The 21,390-nt window shown below is 52.8% G+C and overlaps 2 protein-coding genes across 4 annotated transcripts; both read right to left on the bottom strand.

Annotated features, from left to right (window-relative positions):
- Positions 1-1,439: 1,439 nt before the first annotated feature.
- MRPL38 (mitochondrial ribosomal protein L38) lies at positions 1,440-6,822 on the bottom strand. Of its 3 annotated transcripts, none has more exons than XM_042833190.1 (9): positions 6,764-6,822; positions 5,804-5,986; positions 4,877-5,005; positions 4,592-4,800; positions 4,200-4,272; positions 3,487-3,532; positions 2,974-3,132; positions 2,463-2,599; positions 1,440-2,106 (listed from the first exon to the last, which is right to left on the bottom strand). In XM_042833190.1, exons 2-9 carry the CDS (start codon positions 5,949-5,951, stop codon positions 1,970-1,972), a joined length of 1,038 nt encoding a protein of 345 aa, XP_042689124.1. In that variant the 5' UTR covers positions 5,952-5,986; positions 6,764-6,822; the 3' UTR covers positions 1,440-1,969. The 3 variants fall into 3 exon arrangements, with proteins under 3 accessions (XP_042689124.1, XP_042689122.1, XP_042689123.1); XM_042833188.1 differs by lacking the exon at positions 6,764-6,822 and adding an exon at positions 6,183-6,251; XM_042833189.1 differs by lacking the exon at positions 6,764-6,822 and adding an exon at positions 6,183-6,251 and having other exon boundaries at positions 5,807-5,986.
- Positions 6,653-20,175, bottom strand: FBF1 (Fas binding factor 1). Its single transcript, XM_042833183.1, has 30 exons — positions 19,611-20,175; positions 19,288-19,315; positions 18,653-18,694; positions 18,253-18,334; positions 17,863-17,923; positions 17,253-17,303; positions 16,675-16,819; positions 16,266-16,346; positions 15,915-16,034; positions 14,989-15,142; positions 14,636-14,772; positions 14,068-14,170; positions 13,607-13,966; positions 12,901-12,978; positions 12,535-12,629; positions 12,277-12,335; positions 12,129-12,173; positions 11,904-12,038; positions 11,611-11,711; positions 10,966-11,172; positions 10,386-10,493; positions 10,077-10,216; positions 9,601-9,719; positions 9,351-9,473; positions 8,762-8,947; positions 7,944-8,120; positions 7,619-7,756; positions 7,388-7,520; positions 6,924-7,030; positions 6,653-6,843 (listed from the first exon to the last, which is right to left on the bottom strand). The coding sequence occupies exons 1-30, from the start codon at positions 19,611-19,613 to the stop codon at positions 6,760-6,762; spliced, it is 3,402 nt and encodes a 1,133-aa protein (XP_042689117.1). The 5' UTR covers positions 19,614-20,175; the 3' UTR covers positions 6,653-6,759.
- Between the last annotated feature and the right edge of the window lie 1,215 nt (positions 20,176-21,390).

Below are 21,390 nucleotides of genomic sequence, written 5' to 3'. Positions count from 1 at the left end.
AGCACGATGCAACAGGCTAACAGGGCCCAGAGCAAGGCATGTGACTGCCAATGCATATCCATGGAGACGCTGTTCTGCGTCATTCAGTTTCACTTCTTGTTTGTTTGTTTACCGTTGCTCTTTGAGGGAGAATCCTCACCTCCCCCAGAGCATCTGGCAGGGTGGTATGCTCAGAGCAACTGTTTGTCCCCTCTCTCTGCAGTGACAATGGCTGTAACACAGTCAGCAGCCAGCCCAAGCTCACATCTTTCCATTTTATGCAGCTCATGCTGCTCTCATGTGCTCAGGCACTGCTGCTTGCAGAGCGAGGTGGGCATTCTCAGTCTGCTCCTTGCCTCTTTTCAGTGCACATCAGCAAAGCTGTGCATTGAAACACAAGAAAACAGGCATCTGGGCAATCAGCCCTCACTCAGTCAGCAGCTGGAGCCTGCAGCCTGGAAGGACTGCATGCCCTGCACAAACTCCCCCACCTTGTTTTCACACAGTTCATTTGCAGAGGTTAAGGCTCCCAACCTCTCAGTGCCCCCCTTATCTGCTTGCCCTTGCAGACCCCTTATCGCTGCACACGCATTACTGGTTTGCAAAATATTTGCAGGCTGGAGTTAAGCTGCAACAGTTCTGCAACCTCCTCACGCGCTGTGGCTTTGTGCCCACCTGCTGAAGCCAGGGCTCACAGGAGGGCAGCTTCATGTACCATGGGGCAAGGTTGGACACCACTCCAGTGAGGTGACACGAGCTCTGTCACCATTTGCTGCATGTCACAGCATAGCTTCAGCCCCCAAAATGTTTATTTTGGCTGAATCTGCAAGTTCTGATCAAATATTAAAAGCTCAGAGAGCAGAACATGGCATTTTCTGCTGGAACTGCATGACACCAGCACTCCCATTGCAGTCACCCCACCAGCTAATTCATCTCTGTTGGAATCAGGCTGGAAGACCCCTCAGGGCAGCAGCACAACGCCCTGCAAGTAATGGTGCTGAGCAATGGCAGGAGGTGGGCACTTCCATGCAAGCTTCTCTGCTGGCTGCAGGGCCTTAGGAGGTGTCTGGGGAGTTATTTAGAACATGAAAGTGAGGGATTGCATTGAGGTCACTGCAAAGCAGAGCAGAAAGCACAGGCTGCAGCAGTGCCAGTATCTGCTCCAGCCCTGCCAGCTCTGTGATCCATCCATGCACATCAGGCACGGGCTGTGGAGGGAGCAAGGGGAAGGAGAGTGATGTTCACGTGCTTCAGCTGCTGTTAGGAGAATCCAGCTTCACAAATGCTGACCTTGTACATCTTCAGCACCTGTGCAGTTGTGCTCTTCCCTCCTTACGATGCCCAAGAGGGGAAGGAGATCCAGATCAGAGCTGTGCTTCTCCACGGAGCTCCCCCAGCTCTGTTCCATCTGGCTGATATACCAAGCTCCTCCCGATAAAGACAAGTTAGCATCACCAACATCACTCAGAGTGTATTTAATTTGATTCATCTCTTTAAAAGGACTGCAGAAATGAAAGCTGGCATAGCCCTGAACTGCAGCACAGAAAAGGGAAGGAGACACAGGTTGGCCTGGTTTGTTTGTTTCAAAGGCAGGTGAAAGAAGAATGGTGATCCTTCCAGAGAAGCAAGGCAGGGCATCTCTGGAGGACTCTGTCCTGCTGCCACTACTCATCAGCTCTGCTACAGAACCAGTAGCAGGATTTCAGCCTGGACATGGATTAGTTTTCATCCACGAACGTGCTCTGAAATAGCCTTTTTCCCCATACAGCTGCCAACACTGAATGCCTGCTGCCCTCAGCTGCATGCTTTCCAGCAGCACCAGCAAAGTGGAACTCAGAGCCAAGAGGCTGAGATTCTGTCCTCTCTCCTTCGAGAGGCGCAGAACGCTCCGGACTGCCCAGCTGGAAGGGTGAAGGCAGGGAAGCCGGCAGCCCCATCTGCTGGACCTGCACTGCAACGAACACCAGAGCAACAGGAGGACACCAGGGCCCTAGTAAATGCCATAGGTGGGCTCCTCGGAGTCTCGGTATCTGTCCAGGTATCTCAGAGGCTGCCGGCGTGGGAATTTTAACTGTGGAGGATGGTAAACGGGCGGCCGCACGAATTCAAACACAGGCTCTCTCATATCTGCAAAGGGACAATGGAGAATTTTAACAGGACTGCTCAGATCCAAACCCCATCCTCCCCCCACATGCACATGAGACCAGGGCTGGTCAAGCAAACTCTGGTGTGGCTCTTCTTGATGTTATTTTAAAAAGCTTATTCAAAATGGCCTTTTAGAGGTTGTTCCCTCAGACTGCTGCCAGTCTGGTGGAAGACAGGTCTGTAAGCACCAGGTCTGTGCTGTAAGAGATCTTAGACAAGTGCCTCAATGACAGCCAGGACCAAGCAAGAGCTTACAGCCACAGCTCACTCGCTGAGGCTGCGTGTGACACACAGGGGCACATCCCAACCCACAAATGGGCCCACACTGCATTTCTTACTGAGTAGCTGGTGGAAGATCCAAGTAACAGAGCTGTCCCACTGGCACTGGAAAAACGCCAGCCCTGCTGGGGTCATGTCATCCTCGTGCTTTCTGTAGAAGTCAAAGGTGCTAAAGGTTCGCATCTTGAGGCTGTAGCTGGAAACAAGACACAAGCACGAGATCTGAGGTGAAGCTTTTTTCCTACAGCAGCTGGCTAAGCAACAACTTCCCCACGTCACGCCAGAGTCTATAGCACAGAAGTGCAAAAGGCAGTCACCAAAAGAACATCTCCCAGCTTCTCCAGCTCTGTACACAGCTCTTCTCTTGTAACAGCCTGCTTCACAGTAACAGGACTCCACAGCGCATGGCTGGGGTCATGGCTTCAGGGCAACACATAAACTCAAAGCAGCCCAGAACATCTCCACAAACTGGAAAGAATTACTCTGCTACAGCAGTACAAAGCTTGTTGTAATAGGAAACAACAGCTGCTAAGCCAAAGGAAGCATGAAACTGCCTAGAGAAAGCCTTACCATGGCATGGGCCGGACATCCTCGCTGAAATCTATGGGCCGGTCTTGCTTGAAGAGCAGGAAGATGAAGCGATGGTAGCCGGTGCCCATGGCAGGGAAGGGGGGCAGGTAATGGCACATCTCCTTGCCTGCCTTGATATCATTGCCTGGAATGTTTGTCCTGAACACAAATACATTTATTTCACTAAATATCCATCCAATTCCTTCCATTGTGACCAACAGTTCCATACAGGACTGTGGGTGACTCTGAATCGCTCTGAACTGTACTTGGATTTGACTGATGTGTTGTTTGACATGTTGACAAATAGTACAAGTTGATTTCACTGGAAGAACAGCCAAACTCAGTGATCTGAATACCAAGCAGTAGCAACATTTGGAACTACTGTATCTTCAGCAGGACCAAAACCACGGGAGTAAAGAAGCTAATGGCAAAAAAAGCAGGGAAAGCCATGGAACTGTCTTAACAAAAGCTTCCTCCCAGCCTGCACCCCACACAATGATGTGCAATACTCACACCAGCCAGTGGAGGTACTCCGAATCAGTGTCTCTTAAATGTCCATCTGTAAATGCACACAAAGGAGAAACAGACCTTAGGAGCAACTCAATGTTTGCCTCAACCACAAAATGAGAATGACCAGAACCTACTGCAAGGGTGGGGGCTGCTCAAAACCTCCCAGTGCTCTTTTCATAGCAGAAAAATAATTTGTTATAGGACTGAGCTCAAAACAAGGCATGAAGAACTTTACAGATGTCACTTCTTTGGGTCAGCTGCTTCACCTCACTGTGCCTTGGTTTCCCATGGTGAACAGTGTGGATTGCCAAGCAAGAGGAGAGCTTGGAGGTAAACAAGTGACTGGAGTCAGCAAACCACTCGCTCTGTATCTGACATCAGTCATGCTGCATCACTGCCCCATCTCTGTACTGCTAGATTTTAGGATGCTACAAAATCTCCTGCATATGCAATCTGTCGTATAAACAAACACTCAGTTCTGCAAATATCCACTTTCTGTCTCACAGGTGACAGAAACACTCTGTCTTAGAATACACAGCTGCCCTCAAAGTACAGAAATCGTAGTTCCCAGATACAGCCTTTGAAGTTGTTTTCTGTACCTGAGCTTAGGGGACAGTCCCTACTTAGCAAGTATCATGTATCTGATGCAGCCAAAAGAAAAAGGAAACCAAGAGCAGAATGAAACAACATACTTAAACATGCTTCTGAGAACTCACCTGGATTTGTGAGCAACAAAGTCCAGAGAGAGCCTTTATCTGCCTCATATGACACCTCAGGAGGATTGGAAGCCTAAATAAAAGACAACAGAAACCACTTGAACAACAACTTCCATTGAGATCAGGTCTAACTGTAACGCAAAGAATGTGAATTTGTCACGGGCACAGTTATGACACAGTAACAGTTCCAACCAGAGAGCCCCAGGAGGGATAAGAGCCTGCCAACAGGCAACAACCCCGTTGCAAACTTCTGCCCTTCTCCCATCCAAGAAACGTATCTCTTTCACCACAGAGGAAATACTTTTGTAACAGAAAGCTCCCAGAACAAACACCAATCACAGGAGCCTGACAAAAAAAACCAGAGCCCTCCATGGGAAGAAGCCCTCGCACACCTCTGACGGAGTCACCACGTTCCCGTAGTAGACTGGCACCAGGTGCTCATCTTCCTGGTTGTATCCCACCTTCAAGCCAACCCAGGGGGTGAAGGTGGCCCCCTGCAACAAGTCACGAAATATCCCGCAGTGCTCGGCCAGGCGCTGCTTGTGGAAAGGGCCGCTGGTCTTCTCCCACTCTGCCCTGACCTCATCGAGAGGGATCAGCGCTGTGGAGAGAGACACACACTGCAAGAGCTGCTGGGGAGAGGGAAAGGGCAGCATGGGGGCTGGTGGGGCACGCACCGGTCCGGAGCCGTGCTGCTCTCTCCATCTCAATGTTCTGGTGGTTCTGCTTCAGGATTCTTTTCCTTTCCTTGACTTCTCTCACCCGCAGCACCTTATCACGTGGCAGGCTGATGTCAGTCTTTGGCTCTTTAGAGAGGGGTAATAAAATCACACATGAAAAGTCTGAATGCTCCCCCCCAAAACACAAATTGCAAGAGATTTAGAAAGTGTGGGAAAGAGAAGCAGACCTCCAGCCATCAGCTACTCGATTCCACCACCTCCATACTTCAGCTCCCTCCTCCCCAAGCTGGCTGCATACTCAGCTCTAGAAGTTTGCCAGCTGTCAATCAGGTCTGGCCCTGGGGCTGCTCAGCATACAAACCAAACTGCAAGTAGTCTAAAAGGTCTGTTTTCAGGTCTTTCTTGAGTACTGTAAGTGCTTTAAGAAATCCCCACTTTACTCCATTATATCTTTTGGAAGGTCCTGGCCAGTCCCTTCTCCTAGGAAAGGGCTGTCAGACTTTTTATGTGCTCTGATAATGACAACACAAGAGGGAGTGAATCCTTAATAGAGCGGAGTTTTAGATGAGATGCGAGGAGGAAATTCTTTACCCAGAGGACAGTGAGGCCATTGCACTGCCCAGGGCATTGGGTGCCCCATCCCTGGAGGTGCCCGAGGCCATGGATGGGTGCTGGTGGGAAGCACCCAGCCCACGGCAGGGATGGGTTGGGGGTGGCTGTGAGGTTCCCTTCCAATCCAAACCATTCTGATTCTATGATTTTTCTGAAAGAATCTGTGCTCTACAGAAAGACCAACCTCGTGCCAAAACAATTCACCAACTGTTTACAGACCAAGCCTTAGAGCAAAGCCACTGCAACATCAGCCAGCAGCTCTGACCCTCAGGGGCAGGGCGAGGACAGGGCGAGGCCCGGCCGTTCCCGCACTACCTGGCTCGGGGTTCGTGTACTGCCGGTACGTCTTCCACCACCGCGGCTTCCTGCTCTCCTTCTCTGCCAGTTTGAAGTACCGAGTGAAACTGCGGTATTTTTCCAGCGCTTCCAAATTGCTGACATCGATATCCTCGTTCGGCATCGGGCCCAGCGGGGCCGCCCGTTTGCAAAGAGCGGCTGGAAACGGAGAGAGCCCTCATTATGGGACGGAATGAGCTACGCGGCGCCCGAGGGGGAGCGAGGAGCAGAAAGATCGCAGGCTCCCCCGCCTCCCGGACCTGCCTCGCATCGGCCCTTCCCGAGAGCTGCCCCTCCGCACGGCCCCAGTCAGCCTCCCGCAGGGAACCCGGGCCCAACCCCGGCCCCATCTCACCCGCGGTGCTGAAGGCCCGCCCGCTCCAGGCGCCGCGCAGCGCCGCGCTCAACAAGGGCGCCGCCATGATGCGCGCCGCCCCCAGCGGAAGGCCCCCGTTACCATAGCAACAGGGCTTCGCCGCTGAGAGCCTGGCTTGAAAGGCCCCGCTGCCATGGCAACGGGGTCGCCCGGCGCAGTGCCTGTCTAGAAAGGCCCCGCCGCCATCGCGATGGAGCTGCCATGCGCAGGGCCTGTCTAGAAATGTCCCCACATCCCCACAGGGTCGGACTCTCCTCTTGTCCCCAATTACATCTCCATCCCTCGTTTCCCGTTTAGATTACTTAAGTGGCCTCGATGCCAAAAATGAAGCCAGAAATGAAAACAGTAGCAGTGCCCCTAAGTGATGAAGCCCTGATATACTTCAGAGCCATGGGGAAGGACTTCACACTGAATACTCCAGAGTTTTTAAAGAAAAGAAGGACAGATTCTTTAAACAGACATTATTTATTACTTGTTTCCTTCCTCTCTCCCTCCCCATTTGCACAGCCCAGCCCTCAATGCAAACACAGCTCGAGAGAAGAAAGGAGATGGCTCCTCACGCTGACAGAGGTGAAGTGTTGTAGGACGCCTTCTTCAGGGTCTCCAGGAAGAGCTGCTCGTCCTCCAGGAAATTGCGGTCCTGAGAAGAGAGGATGCTCAGAGCTTCACCCTGCTCTGCTCCCAGCCCGCTGGCTCAAAGTCCCTCCCAGTCCCGCTCACCTGCTGTGCCCTGTGCTTCAGCACCAGCAGTTTGGCATAGAGCTCCATTGAAGCAGTCGTGTCCACACTCCTGTGCCCTGGCAGTGTCCTGATGGGAGGTGGAAAACCTGCAATGAGAGCACAAGTGTGCAGTCCCCTCTGCTGTTAGAGGGAGGCAGATAGGGGCAAAAGAACATGCCAGTTTTGCTTCCTGAGTGGGGTCCTCCCCAGCCTCCCAGAGCAAATGGGCTTTAGCCCACCTGTATCTCCCTTTACTCCCCCTTCTTGGCATCGCCCTGGCTCACAGAGCTCAACAGAACTCCCTAAGAGCATGAAGCAGCCAACACCAACTCAGATCTGATGTTTACTGTATACAAACAGCTAAAACAGGCCCAGTAGTATCCCAATATTTCTGAGAAGTGAATTAAAGGTGCAACAGCTCCTCCGCATGCCCCTTTCCACCAGCAGTGTGCAGAAGACCTTACTCAGCGTGCTGGAGAGGCCCTTGGTGGAAGCACTCAGATCCTGGTCTGTGGTCAGCAACAGTGTGGGGTTGTTGGGCAGCTTCTTGTGCAGTTGTTCAAGCTGTCTCCTCTGGTGAGCCATGCTCAACCTCTCCTGCCACATCCCGAGGAGAAAGGGAGAAGTCATTGGCAAAGGTTCAGATCCTTGGCATGGTGGCTCCAGGCTAAGAAGGGAGGGTGAGGGGACATTACCTGTTGCAGGTGCTGTTCTTGCTGCTTGAGCTGCTCCAGGTGCTGCTGCATGACCTGCAGCCTGGCCTGGTGCTCAGACTCTATCCTACATGCATCCTGCAGGGCTCGCTCCCCTTCCTCATACTTCTGTGCTGAGAGCTGCAAGGCAGAGGATGGGGATGAGGGGAAGAGGAACCCTCACTGCCCTGGGACAGAGTGTCTTTGTGCATCCTCTCATTTCCCTTTCAGGACAGGACCAGGATGCATGGCCTCAGGAGGGATGTGATGCCAGCTTTGCTGCCAGTCTGTGTGCAGCTGTGAACCGCAGCGCAAATGTTCCACCTACCTTGTTCATGTTCTTGATCTCTTCCTCCTGCTGCCGGATGCGCAGTGCAGCCCCTTTCACCTTCTCCTTCTCCAGCCTCAGCTCATGCCAGGCCTCATCCAGCAGCTCTCTGTCCCTCGCCAGCTGCTCCTCCTTGACCTTCAGCTCACGGCTCCGTATCTTCAGCTCTGCTTGCTCCTAGGATGGACATGGGTGCAATGGATGTGTACCCAGCCCTGTCCTGGACACTATCTCCTGTCTTCCCAAGCTATGGGAGTCATCTGCCCACTGAACTCCTACTGTGCACCAGGTCTGTGGTGCAGAGCAACACCAAAGGGTGCCCTCAACCATCCACTCTTGGGGCCCAGTGCCCAACAAAGCTGGGATTGTACAGACACATATTACCACTCCGTTAGACACAATGCAGTTCTTGCTGCACTGTCTGTGCCACATCCCTTCTGAACTGCCCCAGGAGGGAGCAGAACTGACTCTAGATAAATCCTCGTGTCACGGTGAGGCTTTTTTTAACTGTCATGGGTGTTTCCTTTCACCTGGCTTCAGATGTTTATAACAGGGGCTGTGCTGCTCAAACTCCTCATGGGCAAAGGGGAGAGGACTGATGTGACTGATGTCAATCTAAGTCAACACCTAAAACTGGCTGGCAGGAGCTGCCCAGGGAAGATCTCAATTCTCACCACCAGACACGATGTGATGACTCCATCCTAAACACCCGAAGCCAGCTCTGAACCTCTCCCCATGTCCCTGCAAGTAGGATCATGGGGATCCTTGCCACCTGCCAGGCAGTCCAGGTGCTACAGGAAGAGGCTCTGCTGCCATACCTTGGCTAGGCTGATGATGGTGCCCTCCCTTTGGGAATCCAACTGCAGGGCTCTGTCAATGTCGCGCTCCATCCGCTCCTTGCTAAGCTGCTGCTGGGTGTGAAATTCAGCCCATTCAACGGCCAGCTTCCGGCGCTCCTCTGAGCACTTCTGCATCACTGACTTCTGCTCCTCCAGCAAAGCACTCTGGAGAACACCACAAGAGGGAGATAGGCAGCGCTAAGTATTCCAGCCATAGGATTTTCTCCTTTAAAACCCATCGCTGCCACTAAACCACACCTGACATCTACAAGCTGGCCAAGTCGGTTGCCTAGTGTGAGTCCTGCAAAGGGAGCTCTGGCCCCATGCTCCTTGCAAACAGACTCCATCACACATGCTCGCTCCAGCCTTTTGCACCCAGGTGCCAGATAGTTGGTGTGATCACGAATCACTGCACCGCAAGGTGTGGGATTGAGCAGGCAGAGGACAGAGGGGAGATGAGGGATGCTGTAGCCCAGAATTCAGTTTTTCACCCACCATACACTGCAGTGCGGCCCTAATCAGACTCATGGGATGTGAAAAACACGTGGAGATGCCCACCCCAACTCACCTTTGCCCTCTCCAGTTCTGCCCGCTCCATGGAGAGCTGCTGGCTCATGACTCGCCGCTGCTCCTCCAGGGAGCGCTGCAGAGACTCCACTTTGGATTGCTCTGCAGTCGCCCTCCATCGCTCCTGGTCCAGGCACGGAGGAGAAACAAATGCCATTCACAAGCTCCGAATCAGGGATCTCCAATGGGGAGACATTATCTTCCCCATAACCAGAGGGCCAACCCAGACAGAGGACAGGCTGTGCACTCACCTGCTCCAGCAGCCGGGTCTGTTCACTTAGCCTGGCCTCCATTTTGGCAATCACCTCCTGGAGTCGGCTCCTCTCCTCTTCCATGTCCCTCTGCTGCTGTGACAGCCTGTCCTGGAGCACTGGGGAGAGGCAGCAGCAGGGCTGTGAGCTCCAGGGTTCTGCACGTTCAACCCACACCACCCTGAGTGCATCACCACCACCCTCTCCAGCATCCTTCATCGTGTTGGGGTTGGAAGCTCCCTCAATATTCACCATATTAACAAAAAAAAAACCCCAAAAACCAGCAGTGTGATTTTGTTCTCATCATCTTCTGCATGTCCCCAGGACACTGTTTTGTAATGAGGAGACACTGAGGAATCCAATGACCACAGTAGAGGGAGCTTTGGCAGTCTAGGCTCCTGGCCTTTGGCTGGATCTCCTTATTTTCTGGTAGCAGGGCCCTTACAGCCCTGTCAGCAGGTGAAGGGCAGACGTACCCTTGAGCTGCTCATCCCGCTGCCGAGCTCCCATGGCCAGCTCCTGGGAGGTGGTGTGGTGTGTGGCCTCCACCCTGTGCGAGAGGTTGTGCAGATCACTGGAGAACCTTTCCATCTGCTCGATGACACCATTCAGAGACCTGCAGAGAAGGGCAAGAGGACAGGTCACCCCTACAGGACGTGCTTCACATCTCTGCCACGCAGAGGGGCATCTGTGGCTGATTCCTGAGCCAAGGCTGGTTACTGCAGGACAGGGAACATGATGGGCAGAGCTCAGCGTGGGGATATGATGGGGAGCACCATCAGTACCTGGTGTGTGACGTGGCACTGGTCACTGCATCGATCTCCTGCTCTTTCAGCCGCTTCAGCCGCTGGAGCTGCTCCTCGTGGTCTTTGCGCATCTCCTCAACAGATGACCTGCAGGACACAGAGGAAGGAGCCCATCAGGGGATGGTGTGAGCTGGTGCTCCCTGGGATGGGCGCTGTGAAAGAAGCATGGTTGTGGGCTTGAGCTGGGGCATCCCACTGATAGTGTTCACGTCTGGGATGGGCTACGTTTGAGGGTGATGGGTTTCTCTGCCAAAAACTGTGATTTCTCATTGCTACGGCTACGTGGATATCAGTGACACAGGGACCTGAATAAAAGATGTTTGGGGGATGTAAAACATTTGGCTCCTCTTCTTTCAAAATACAGTGCATTCACTATGAAATTATGTCTACAGCCAGGTCTTGATCTGCTGACCTGCAAAGCCAATCTCACTCCAAAATCCACCACAACCCAGTGCTCCTGGAGCCTGATTCTTCCTTCTCCCGTATCCCCAAGCCATCTCCTGCTTCCCTTCCCAAGATGGAAGAGACAAGACTAGCACCACATGCATGCTATGCTCACCTCTGCAGCTCTCGCAGCCGCTCCAGCTCCTGGGCACTCTGCTGCTCCAACGTGGCCACACGCTGTTTGTGCTGTGCCACCAGATCTGCCCGGGCCCGCTCTGCATCCTGGCTCTGTGACAGCAGCTGAGCCTCCAGCTGCTCCTTCTCCCGCCGCAGCCTCTCCTCCCGTTGCCCATAAGTCTCTTCCACCACCTTCACCCGGCTCCTGCCCAGAAACAGCCCCCAAGGGTGTTAGGGCAAAGAATAAGTGCTGCTTTCATGGCATTACCTGGCACTCTCCATCCAAAGTGCACATGGGGGGTCTAGCAAGGAAATCGGTGTTACAGTATGCATGGGGAAACTGAGGCACTTTCTGCAGACTGAGCCCTGAACTCTCCCACTGCTGCCCAGTAAAGTATTCCAGTTGAGGACATGCCAGCAATGGCACTGGTCCCTCTCCTGTCAACAGTGGGACAGTGTTGGTGAGAGTAGATCCTCACTTTGGCTCACCCATGAATCCCCAGTGGGTCAGCATCAACATTACTTTGTGTCTGCCCACCCAGGGATGGATTTGGAAAGCCTTCTTGCAGACCCACCCACGGAGGGAAGAAAGAGCCATAGGCAAGGATGTGACACAGGGGGAGGGTGGGTGAGAATCCTGTACCTGTGTGCACTCTCAAGAAGATCCAGGTCCTCCTGGTGCCTCTGCTGAAGGCTCTCCAGCAACAATTTGTGCTGCGTCCGCTCCAGCTCCAGCATGCGGACCTGTTGGACGTGCAAAGTAGGTCTCTGTGCTGCCCTAAGGACACAGCTCCCATAGCAGCACCTGGTGGCAGCAGGCATTCCTGGACTGGGAGGTTTCTCCTCTCCCCTGATGCTATTTGGAGAAGATATGGTTCTTCTCCTCCCGCTGAGTAACTTGTAGCCCCCCATGCAGCAGGCAAAAATGGGGTTCACCTGGCTCTCCAGCTCTGCCACACGGGCCTGGGCACTGAGCAGTGCTGCCCGACAGCCTGCTGCATCATCGTAGGGCTGGACTGTGGGAGCTCCTGGCCTCCTCTCATGTACTGAGCCCAGAGGTGGGGATTCAGCCTGTGGGAAATGAAGAGAGAAGACTGAGATTTAAGCATCAGTGGCTTTGTGGCACGGCCATCAGCTTCTGAGTGACATCACGTGCTTCACCTGCAGCTGCGAGGCAGCCTGGAGCGGTGTGCTGGGAATGGTAACCTGCAGAGACAGGGATGCTCTCAGGGAGGCAAAGCTTGACACTGGGGAGGGCCCTATGATCTCTCTGATCCTGCACCTCTAGGTGTGGTCCCAGCAGACGTACCTGAGCAAGTGAGGCAGGGCCCTGTATCCCTTGCTCTGCTGGGGATGATGCTGCAGGGCCTGAAAGTTCAATGAATTCATCGTTCAGACACAGCAGTGGGAATCATCCCCTTCCAGAAGGATGGGGGTCCAGGTCTCCCAGACAGAGCAGAAAGGCTCCTGCTCTGCTCCAGCAGCTGGCCATAGGGACACAGATTCAGCCAAGCTGCTCAAAGCAGGCCGTGCTGTGACCCAAACCGACCCATCATGTGAAACACACCGATGTGGCTGGCATCTCTCAGGGGATCCCTCTTTGCAGGCTCCGATGGGTGAACTGAGGCTTGTGTCACAGTGCTGAGCCAAGGGACTGGGTGCCTGTGTGGGCAGAGACACACATGAGACACAGCATGCCGAGACACAGCAGTGTCCCAGCTCATGGTGAGAGGCAAGGACGTCACCCTGCATGGCATGTCTTAGGTTTAACAGTGCCCCTACAGAGCTGCATTCCCTCTCTGTTACAGAGTCCCAGATCAAACTGATCAGCGTTGGCTACTGGCTCTCCCCATTCCCCTATCTCACCCACACAGCTGCTTTCTGCTGGACACCTCTCCCACAGAGGGGGTCTGAAATGAAAAGGAAGCCTCACCCAGAGCTGTCTGCACTCGCTGCCTTGTCCTGCAGGGCAGCTGCCTGTGGTGCTGCTCCCGTGGAGGTGGCTGGCTGGCTGCAAGCAAAGAGCATCACATGTGATAAAGCCAAGGAGACAACGAAAGACAAGATCCTTTCCCTCAATTCCACATGGGTGAAAGCCTCTGAACCCCTGAGCTGCGGCAGGATTCAACCTTCTGGCTGCAAAGGAATTCCAAAACTCTACCATCTGGATCCTACCTCACTGCATCCATCACTCCTCCTGGGCAGCATCAGCTGCAGCTAACACATCCCTGCCCAAAACATATTTGTTTGTTATCATATTGCCTTACAGTCCCACTTGAATGGCACAAGTCTGAGTCTATGTCCATACAAACACAAACTGGAGGAGGTTTGCCTGAAATTAAGAGGAAGGAAAAGGAAGGGGACATTTGGGCATGAAAAAGGCAGAGCCCCTGGGGATGCACTGATTCAGGACAGCTTTGCACGATCCAGGGTAACGTGTGAAATCTTGGACACAAATGGAAGAAGACCCAGGGGTGTGAGGGACTGCAGGATGGATGATCAGCATGAGAATGTCCTGCACTGATACCCCAATCTGAGATGAGAAAACAGTGCTTAAAATGAATTCCTAACAACCGAGCCAAGGCTTTCCTGGAGCTGCTACATGCAGAGCAAACAGGAGCCATCAGTCATGCCCTTACCTGACAGGAGGGCTGGGCTCCAGTCCTTTGCCTGGGGTCTCCAGGGGCACAGCACTTCTCTCCTGAGCCTTCACCTGAGCTTGAGCCTTCTTGCGAGACAAGGCAGCGCTCAGCCAGTTGTCCTCTTCCAGTTGGTTGGGTTTGGACGTTGCTTCCTCTGTAGCCATGAGCTGCTGGGAGCTCACTGCAGGACTGGTCTTAGCTGGAGATGGAGGCTCCGAATCCAAAAAATCCTCATCCTTCAGGCCCAGCCAGTCACCCCCAGCCCTGCTGCCCCGTGCAGGGCTCTGGCTGGCTGCAGGAGGAGGTTTGGAGTGCGGGTCTGGTTTTGGTTCACTGCTGTTCTCAGCTGAAAACCTGCTGCAAGGAGAGGGAGTTGCATGCCTGCCTGTGAGGGCGACCAGGGAACTCTGCCACTGTGGTCAGTGGATGGAGCTACAGTCACACACACAGCACAGTACCTCACAGACTGCCTCCTGGAGGGACGGCCCTCAGGCGTGGTGGCCACTGTGGGCTGGTAAGCTCCAAAGATAAAATCCTCCTCGTCCCAACCCTCTTCCTTCTCTGTTCAGATAAGCAACTTTGAGTCAGCACCCAGAGCAGCAGCAGCTGCTAACACGCCAGCCCTCCTGCTCCTCCCCTGCCATTCCCACTGGCATCACTGCCTCTGGGAAATCACAGCTGGAAAAACACCTTCACTGGAAACCTGCGAGCAATGTGCCTCCTCATTGTGGCTGGGAAAAGCATCTTTGCTGGAAACCAGCTCATGTTCCGAGGCAACCGAGTTACTCAGTAAATTACCAATCATCAGCTGAGCTGCAATGATTGTGCAAATGCTCCCAGCTTCCCTCCAGGCCACAGTATTACATTTTGTGTTAGCCACCTTCCCTGCAGGGCTGACAGGGAGCTCATCAGCAACCCTGCTCACCATTGCAAAAAAAGGTATTTCCCCTGTAAGTGCACTGAGATATCCATCTCGCTCTCTGGAGCCAACACCATCACCTTCCCAGCATCGCTGGCTGCACTCACCTGGCTGCTTTTGGTACTTCTTATCCAGTTGGAACTCCCTGTGCTCTCCTGCTCCTGGCCGTTCCAGGATTTTGGTGATGGAGCCTCGTCCCAGTAACTCATCCAGCTTGGAGCGGGCCGGACGCACCTCCTGTCTGCTGGGGACAGAGCAGGAGATGGGTTTCTCCAAGAAGCAGGGCCATTCCCTGACACACAGCCTTGTCAGGATGTCCTGACTCTTCTCTGCAAAATGAGGCTGCTCTGGGATCCAAGGGCAGAAGTGTTGAAATCCTCCAGCAGCCCTCAGTATGGTGGCATCACAACTAAGCCCCTCCTTTACTCCCATTCTCCTCCACTGCCCAAGAACGCCTTACTCTTCCACCTTCTTTCCCTGCTTCTGGTTTCCTTTTCGGCCATCACCAAATCCCAGCACATCCATCAGGTCATCATCATCATCTTCAAACGTGAGCTCCTCCCTTCGCCGGGCTGGGGCTGCAGTGTGCAGGGGTGTCTGGGCTGAGATTGGCTCTGTGGATAGGATCACAGAAGCAGAAGATTTGATCAGGGCTTTGTCATTGTATTTCATTTTTTCCCAGCAACAAGAGCTCAGAACAGCCCCGTCTGCTCTTTCTTCTCAAAGTCGCTTTGAAACAGTGCTTCTCAGCAACCAAACCCTACAGCAAGGGACAGAGTGACTGATGGGACATGGCTGAGTTTTGTAACATGGGTTTCCCAGCTCTGTCTAACACCAGATTTTCGGCTTTGCAAGTTTCTTATCAGGTAATTCCTGCCCCCCTGCAAAAGATTCCCCACTGCACCCTTAGGCCTTGCTCTAACCCACCAGCTGCTGCGTCCATCTGTGCAGCAGAGCAGATTACTGGAGTGCAGGGACTAACAGCCCTTCAGTATCCCTACTGCAGGAACAAGAGGTTCAGTACTTCAGTGCAGCCCCTGTACAGCTGGATTCAACCTGGAGGCGGCCTGACTGGGCTTTGGTCTGGGCTGATGGTGCTCTCAGCCACCTCAACCCCCACCCAGTAAACTTGTGGTCATTTGGCAAGGCACGAAACAGGCTGGATGAGGTCAAATGGAAGAGCTGGGCTTCCAGTGCTGTAACCTGTGGCACACTGGAAATAACAAGCACTCAGTGATGTGTGTTACAATTAACCCCGTCATGAAGTTGCTTTATAAATGACCATCATGATTCATAAGAGATGGAACCAGGTCATTTGAAACTCACACAGACTAATTGAAGTTGCCAATTTAATATGAAAGGGGTGCACTGAGCATCCCTGCTTACCTTTCTCTTTGCCCAGTTCTGTTTTCTTCTCCGGACTTCCTTCGCTGCCTTTTGGAGATGGCTTCTTGGGAACACCCTGCTCCTCTCCAGATAAAAGCCCGGCCAAAGGATCGTTTCCATCTAGGAATTTTACCCCACAGGGACAGGAAAGGCTGATGATAATCATGGCAATACCAACAACAATAACAAAATGAACAAAAAAGAACAAACCCAACGTTACTTAGAACAACCCCGCTCTAAGCCAAGTGCTCCACAGCCACCAGTGACAGAAGAGGCAAGCTCTGTGCAAAGAGCAAAGAGAGCCCTCAGCTGCTGCCAGGCATCTCCATGTGGAAGAGAAGGGAGAACTACCTTCAAAGTTAAACTTCTTGTACTGTCGGGAAGCGGGTGGGGATGAGAGTGGTTTCTTATCCGTCTCAGGTGCAGATTCTCCTAGAAAGAAAGGCCACAGCTCACTCAGAGCATGGCAGATGGAGGTGCCCCCGTCCCACCCCAGCTGAAAGCTGCTTTTCTTGCAGTGTTCCCCCTTAAGCACCCCTATGGAGTGGGAATCTCTCTGGAGGAGCTGCCTTGCAAGCAGGGAAGGGGAGAAGTGCCTTGAGAAGAGCAGGACATACTGGGAACTGGTGTATCTTTATTGTAACCCCTCTGGCTCTCCTTGCATGAAGAACAAGTGACCAGGAAAAGGAATGTGGAATGCAAATACGCCATACTTGTTCACAATCAGGCTGTAGAAAGAGGAGCAGAATTTCCTTTTTACCTTTCTCAGGAGCTGGCATCTTCCCTGAAGTTTTTACTGCTCCTTCTGAGGTGTTACATTTCCCTGGGCCTTTCGTAGCTGCCTTTCCCAGCCCAGAACTGGGTTTTGACATTCCCAGAAGATCAGCTTCCATGTCATCCATTTCCTGGAGAACAATAGGATGAGGATGAGAGCTGTGTGAGTGATGCTAATGCCCCAGTGCTGCTGCTCCTTTGGTACAACACTGCCTAACAAAGAGGGGTGTTTCATGTCATAGAATCACAGAATGGCCTGGGTTGAAAAGGACCACAATGATCATCTGGTTTCAAGCCCCCTGCTACGTGCAGGATCACCAACCACCAGACCAGGCTGCCCAGAGCCACATCCAGCCTGGCCTTGAATGCCTCCAGGGATGTGTTTGCACGAGATCTGTGCTTTCATGGAGTTCCTGTGAAGGTGACTTGTTCTCTCTTCCCCAGTCAGACCCTGTGCCAGGCAGCAAAGCTGCCAGACCACTGTGAGGGGATGCCTTGGTGAGATGGGCAGGAAGGCTGGGGCTGGAGGCTGTGATACATGGGGCTGAGTACTTGTGAACTTACCTTCAGGGTTTGCAGCACAGCCTGTGGGTCTGCATCAGAGATACTAGATTCCTGCATGCCAAAGTGAGGAGAGATCAGATAGACAAACTTTGCAAGCTCCTCATCGCAGAAGTAGTAGCCTGGAGTTCAAAATCCAGGTGCAAATGTAGACCACCTGCATCTACTACAGCCCTAAGTAAACTGCTCCAGCACTTGGAGCCCTGATTCTCTTCATTTCATGAAACTACACGTATTTCAATTCACCCTGGTGCCTTCCTTATAGAGGAAATCCACTGTGCCTTGATTCCTTTGCTCAGATTCCTGCTGTCCCTTTTACAAACATCAGGAACACCCAGTCTGTTACTTTGGGTCCTTCCTGTGATACTTTATCTGAAATTCAGCCAGGAAGAAGGCTGGGCTGCACTTAAAAGCTGTTCTCCCATCATCTACCCACTCTGCCATCCCACCTTCTTTACTCCACAGTGAAGCCAGAGAGGGCATAAGCCAAGCTTCAAGGTTCCTCCCTGACATCCCATCACAGTCCTGGATGGAGTGATGCCAGGGCAAGCTTGGCCCCACTCAGATCCAGCCCTCAGGACACCCTGGCTCTCTCTTGAAACGTTGGGCTCACCTCTGCAGCTTCCATGTCCTCTGCAGGGAGTTTGCTAAAGAAATCATCCTCCAGAAATGACCTGCAACACAAGCCTTGGGGTTAGCAGCACCACACGTGAGCTGGGGAAAATGAGGCTGAAAAGAATACAAGCAATAAAAACATCAGTGCTGGAACTGCCATGTTTAAGAGCTGTTGTAAAACGTACAGAACGTGTACAGGGCTGGGAGACACCCAACTCTTTCTGGAAAGCTTCAGGATCTGAGTTCCCAATTTCCAAAGGGATCACAGATAATTCTCCTCATGCAGTTTCTATTGGGGCAGGGGGGGGAAGGTGGAGGAGCTAGGGATGGTGCAGGTCAGAAGGACATGGGGAGCACAGAGAGCCAAAGGAGTGCCAAAGGAACTCACTTCTTACTGGCCTTCAAGCTGCTGCCCTGGGCTCTCCCACTGCTGACACCAGCTGGTTGGGAAGATTCATCAGGGCCTTCATCTGGAAACAAGACAGAAAGAGATTAGGATGATAGACGTAGGCATATTTCCTGACCTAGGAATGCCAAGGGGGAATTTGCTGCCTCCTTATGGGCCAAAAAGGTTTTAACTGGAGATGAACTCCATTCTGCCTCCCCAAGCCAATGATCAATGCTGTTCAATGGACTCTGAGAAACCACGTTCTCAGCTCTGCTCCCTGTTTCATCCCCTCTCACAACTGGAGCCCTTTTGGAGGGCAATAGCTCTTGCACCAGCTCCTCCTGCTCCTAACAGAGTGTGAGGATGCTGCCCTTCCAGCTGCAATCAAGGCGTATTTTACCATCATATCCCAGGAGGTCACCCAGCACGTCATCGATGGAGCCTAGGACAAGAGAAATTAAAGGAGCTGAGGCAGGTGAGACCACCAAAGCAGATGTAAAAAACCTTCCTATTTCAGTAGGCCTTTTTCTTTTGACCCCCAGAATAAAGGTTTGCTCTCAATCAAACATCAGTGTATGGCTCTCCTTTCTAGAGAGAACTGCCAGGACCAGGACTTGACCAGTATTTGACAGATGCACGGTTTAGCTTCATTTAGCCAGAAATAATATGCCTTCTTTCCACTCATTCACTGGCCACAAGCAGCCCTTTATCTGTGAGCTCCCTCCCCACAGTAGCCAGGGGCCCTTGGGCACCCCCAAAAGCACTGCTACAGAATCCAGAGCTGCAAAATACCTCTTAACAAGGACCTCTGGAGCAGCTGTGGGGAAGAACTGAAATAAATGTGAATGTTCTCCCCGGGATTTGGAAAAATCCCCAAGAAAGCACAATGCACCCAGCAGCAGCTTTCAGACAAGGAGCACGAATTACGATTTCAGCAGCAAGGACTGCTGTGTGTGACTGTGACTGGTGAGTGACCCCCCCTGCTCTGCTCCTAGCAGATCAGAGCACCTTTGGATGGCACACAGGCGTACGTACCTCGTGAACTTCTCTTGGATTTTGTAGCCTAAGAAGAAAGGCAAATTTCCTTGTTACAAAACAAAGATCAGACCTGGGCTTTCCCCACACAACTGAGCAGCAGTGAAGCCCTCCCCCTGTGGTGCTGTTTGAGAAATGGCACATGAAGCGTGGGGGGGTTAGAGAGAGATTTACAACTTTTGAGAGCCCACCCGTGCGCAGCCCCTCCTGGACACCAGCAGGGAAGAAGCCTCCGCTCCCAAGGCCTATTCTGCCTCCACATAGATGTGCCAGAGCCATAAAACTGGATTTCCCAGGCCTACGTTGTGCTGTATCGCACTCACCATGGCAGAAAGTTTGTTTGTTCTTTGCTCAGGGCAAGTTTGTTTGCAGGTTCACCTGAGCTGCACCTTCAGCTCTCAGGCGGTCTGACAGCATTGCTCACATCCACGCCAACCTCCTATCTGCAAGGACAGGAAAATGCACTGAATTGCCTTAGTGAACGTTGTACCTTTGTTAAAAAGATTTCCCCGTGCAGCTTGCAGACAGCCTCCATGCTGCTCAGACCTCTCTAAGCCACTCACAAAAGGTTCAGGGGGAATTTAAAAGCAAAACACAAAAAACCCTAAATGGCGTTGAGCTCCTGAAGTGATTTGCACAGGCAATGTCCCGCTGGCACCACGGAGCTGCTCTGCAAAATAACCCCCCCACTTTCCGGATCTGTAGCACCCAGGGATCCCGAACAAGAGGCACAGTCTGTCCCACTCGGCCCAAGCAGAAAACAAAGCAGCCTGCCCTCTCTGTGAGCAGGATGAAGCCCCCAGCTTTCAGCCCGTCTTGCTGCAGCCATCCCTGCCTCCCATCAGCGCGGCGCACGCAGCCCACCCGACACGCAGCATCCCAGAGCTGTGCTCACACTGCTCCTCTCCCCACATCCCCAAACTCCTGCCCACTGCATCCCACACTTGGAGCACCGTAACGGCCGCCCTCATCACCCCAAACACCCACCAGCCCCGGCTCTCCCCCCGGGCTCAGGAAGGCCCAGCCATTCCTTTCCGTTCCCTCGCAGCCTGCTGGGAAGTGTAGTCAGCCAGGACCTGATGCAGACTACAGCTCCCGACAGCACCAGACGCTGGGCAGGCACATGGAGCCCAACAGCCACGGAACCCTGCAGGGAGGCCCCGGCAGTTGGGGCTGCAGCTGGGCCGGAATGCGTTCAGATCAGCCATGGCAGTTATGGCTGCAGGGAAGATGCCACAAAGGCACCTCTTACTGGGATCTGCCCACTGAGGCGCTGGGACGGAGCGGTGAGGGCCAAACCTCCAGCTGCACAACTCGCCCACTCGAGTCTTCCCAGCATCAGTCAATGCTCGACTGATAAAAGCAACCACCTCACAGCCAGAGCCCACTCTGAAGCAGCCAGACCCCAGTACAAACACACAGATACGAGGTGCTTGCAGGATGCTGCGTACCAGGGCGCTCAGCTCAACACGTGCTGCTCAAGTGTTTTGCTTCAAACCCAAGCACGACAGCCACAGCCTTCAGGCTTCGAAGAACATAAAGGTTGGACTCACAAACCTCGAAGGACGAGCTCGCTCAGTAGTGCTCCTTCTGCCAGAGCTGCTCTTTGCAGCTGGTCTGTTTTCTAACTGAATGACAGTGACCATCAAGAGGCAATGTTAAGCAAATCAAATGCCAGCAGTCACTGCAGCAAGGTGCATTGGCACTGCTAGAGACAACTAATGAGTAACAGCAGAAATTTGGGTTGAAAAAAAGGCTAAAGCTGAGGTCAGGACAAAGCCAGCCCTACTCCTGAGGTGCTCCAGCTTATTTAGCTTGTTGCTTCCAGTGAAAGACAGGTATTTCGCCAAGGTTTAAGATCTCAGATCCCACAGACCCACACAGCACTTGTGGCGCCCATCCATCTGCAAGCGTGGGAGCCTTTTAGTCTTCAGCAGAAGGCCACATTTTCAGGGGTACACCATTCAAATACAGATATATACACACACACACAGCTTAGAAGTGTCATTATTTGACACTGAAATTGCTCATACGTGAGCAGAAGCAGCTCACTTTTGGAAATGATGCCCAGTGCAGTTTGTTAAAGGATGGGGAGTCCTAATC

This window comes from Centrocercus urophasianus, unplaced genomic scaffold (genome assembly GCF_019232065.1).
Source record: "Centrocercus urophasianus isolate 14NV4802_14NV808 unplaced genomic scaffold, USGS_Curo_1.0 seq_41, whole genome shotgun sequence".
Lineage (NCBI taxonomy): Eukaryota > Metazoa > Chordata > Aves > Galliformes > Phasianidae > Centrocercus > Centrocercus urophasianus.
Note: the sequence above shows the minus strand (reverse complement) of the source record. Positions and strands in the feature narration are given on the sequence as shown.

What these genes read in the sequence shown, in the direction of transcription:
- FBF1 (XM_042833183.1), bottom strand. An exon ending in AGGACATGGAAGCTGCAGAG is followed by an intron (nt 17,304 to 17,862) that starts GTGAGCCCAACG and finishes TTTGGCATGCAG; the next exon opens with GAATCTAGTATCTCTGATGC. An exon ending in AAGAACAGCACCTGCAACAG is followed by an intron (nt 7,521 to 7,618) that starts GTAATGTCCCCT and finishes GGGATGTGGCAG; the next exon opens with GAGAGGTTGAGCATGGCTCA.
- MRPL38 (XM_042833188.1), bottom strand. Translation starts at nt 6,249, where the DNA reads ATGGCGGCGCCCTTGTTGAGCGCGGCGCTGCGCGGCGCCTGGAGCGGG. An exon ending in GAGTACCTCCACTGGCTGGT is followed by an intron (nt 3,133 to 3,486) that starts GTGAGTATTGCA and finishes ATTTGTGTTCAG; the next exon opens with GACAAACATTCCAGGCAATG. An exon ending in GATGTCCGGCCCATGCCATG is followed by an intron (nt 2,600 to 2,973) that starts GTAAGGCTTTCT and finishes TCTTGTTTCCAG; the next exon opens with CTACAGCCTCAAGATGCGAA.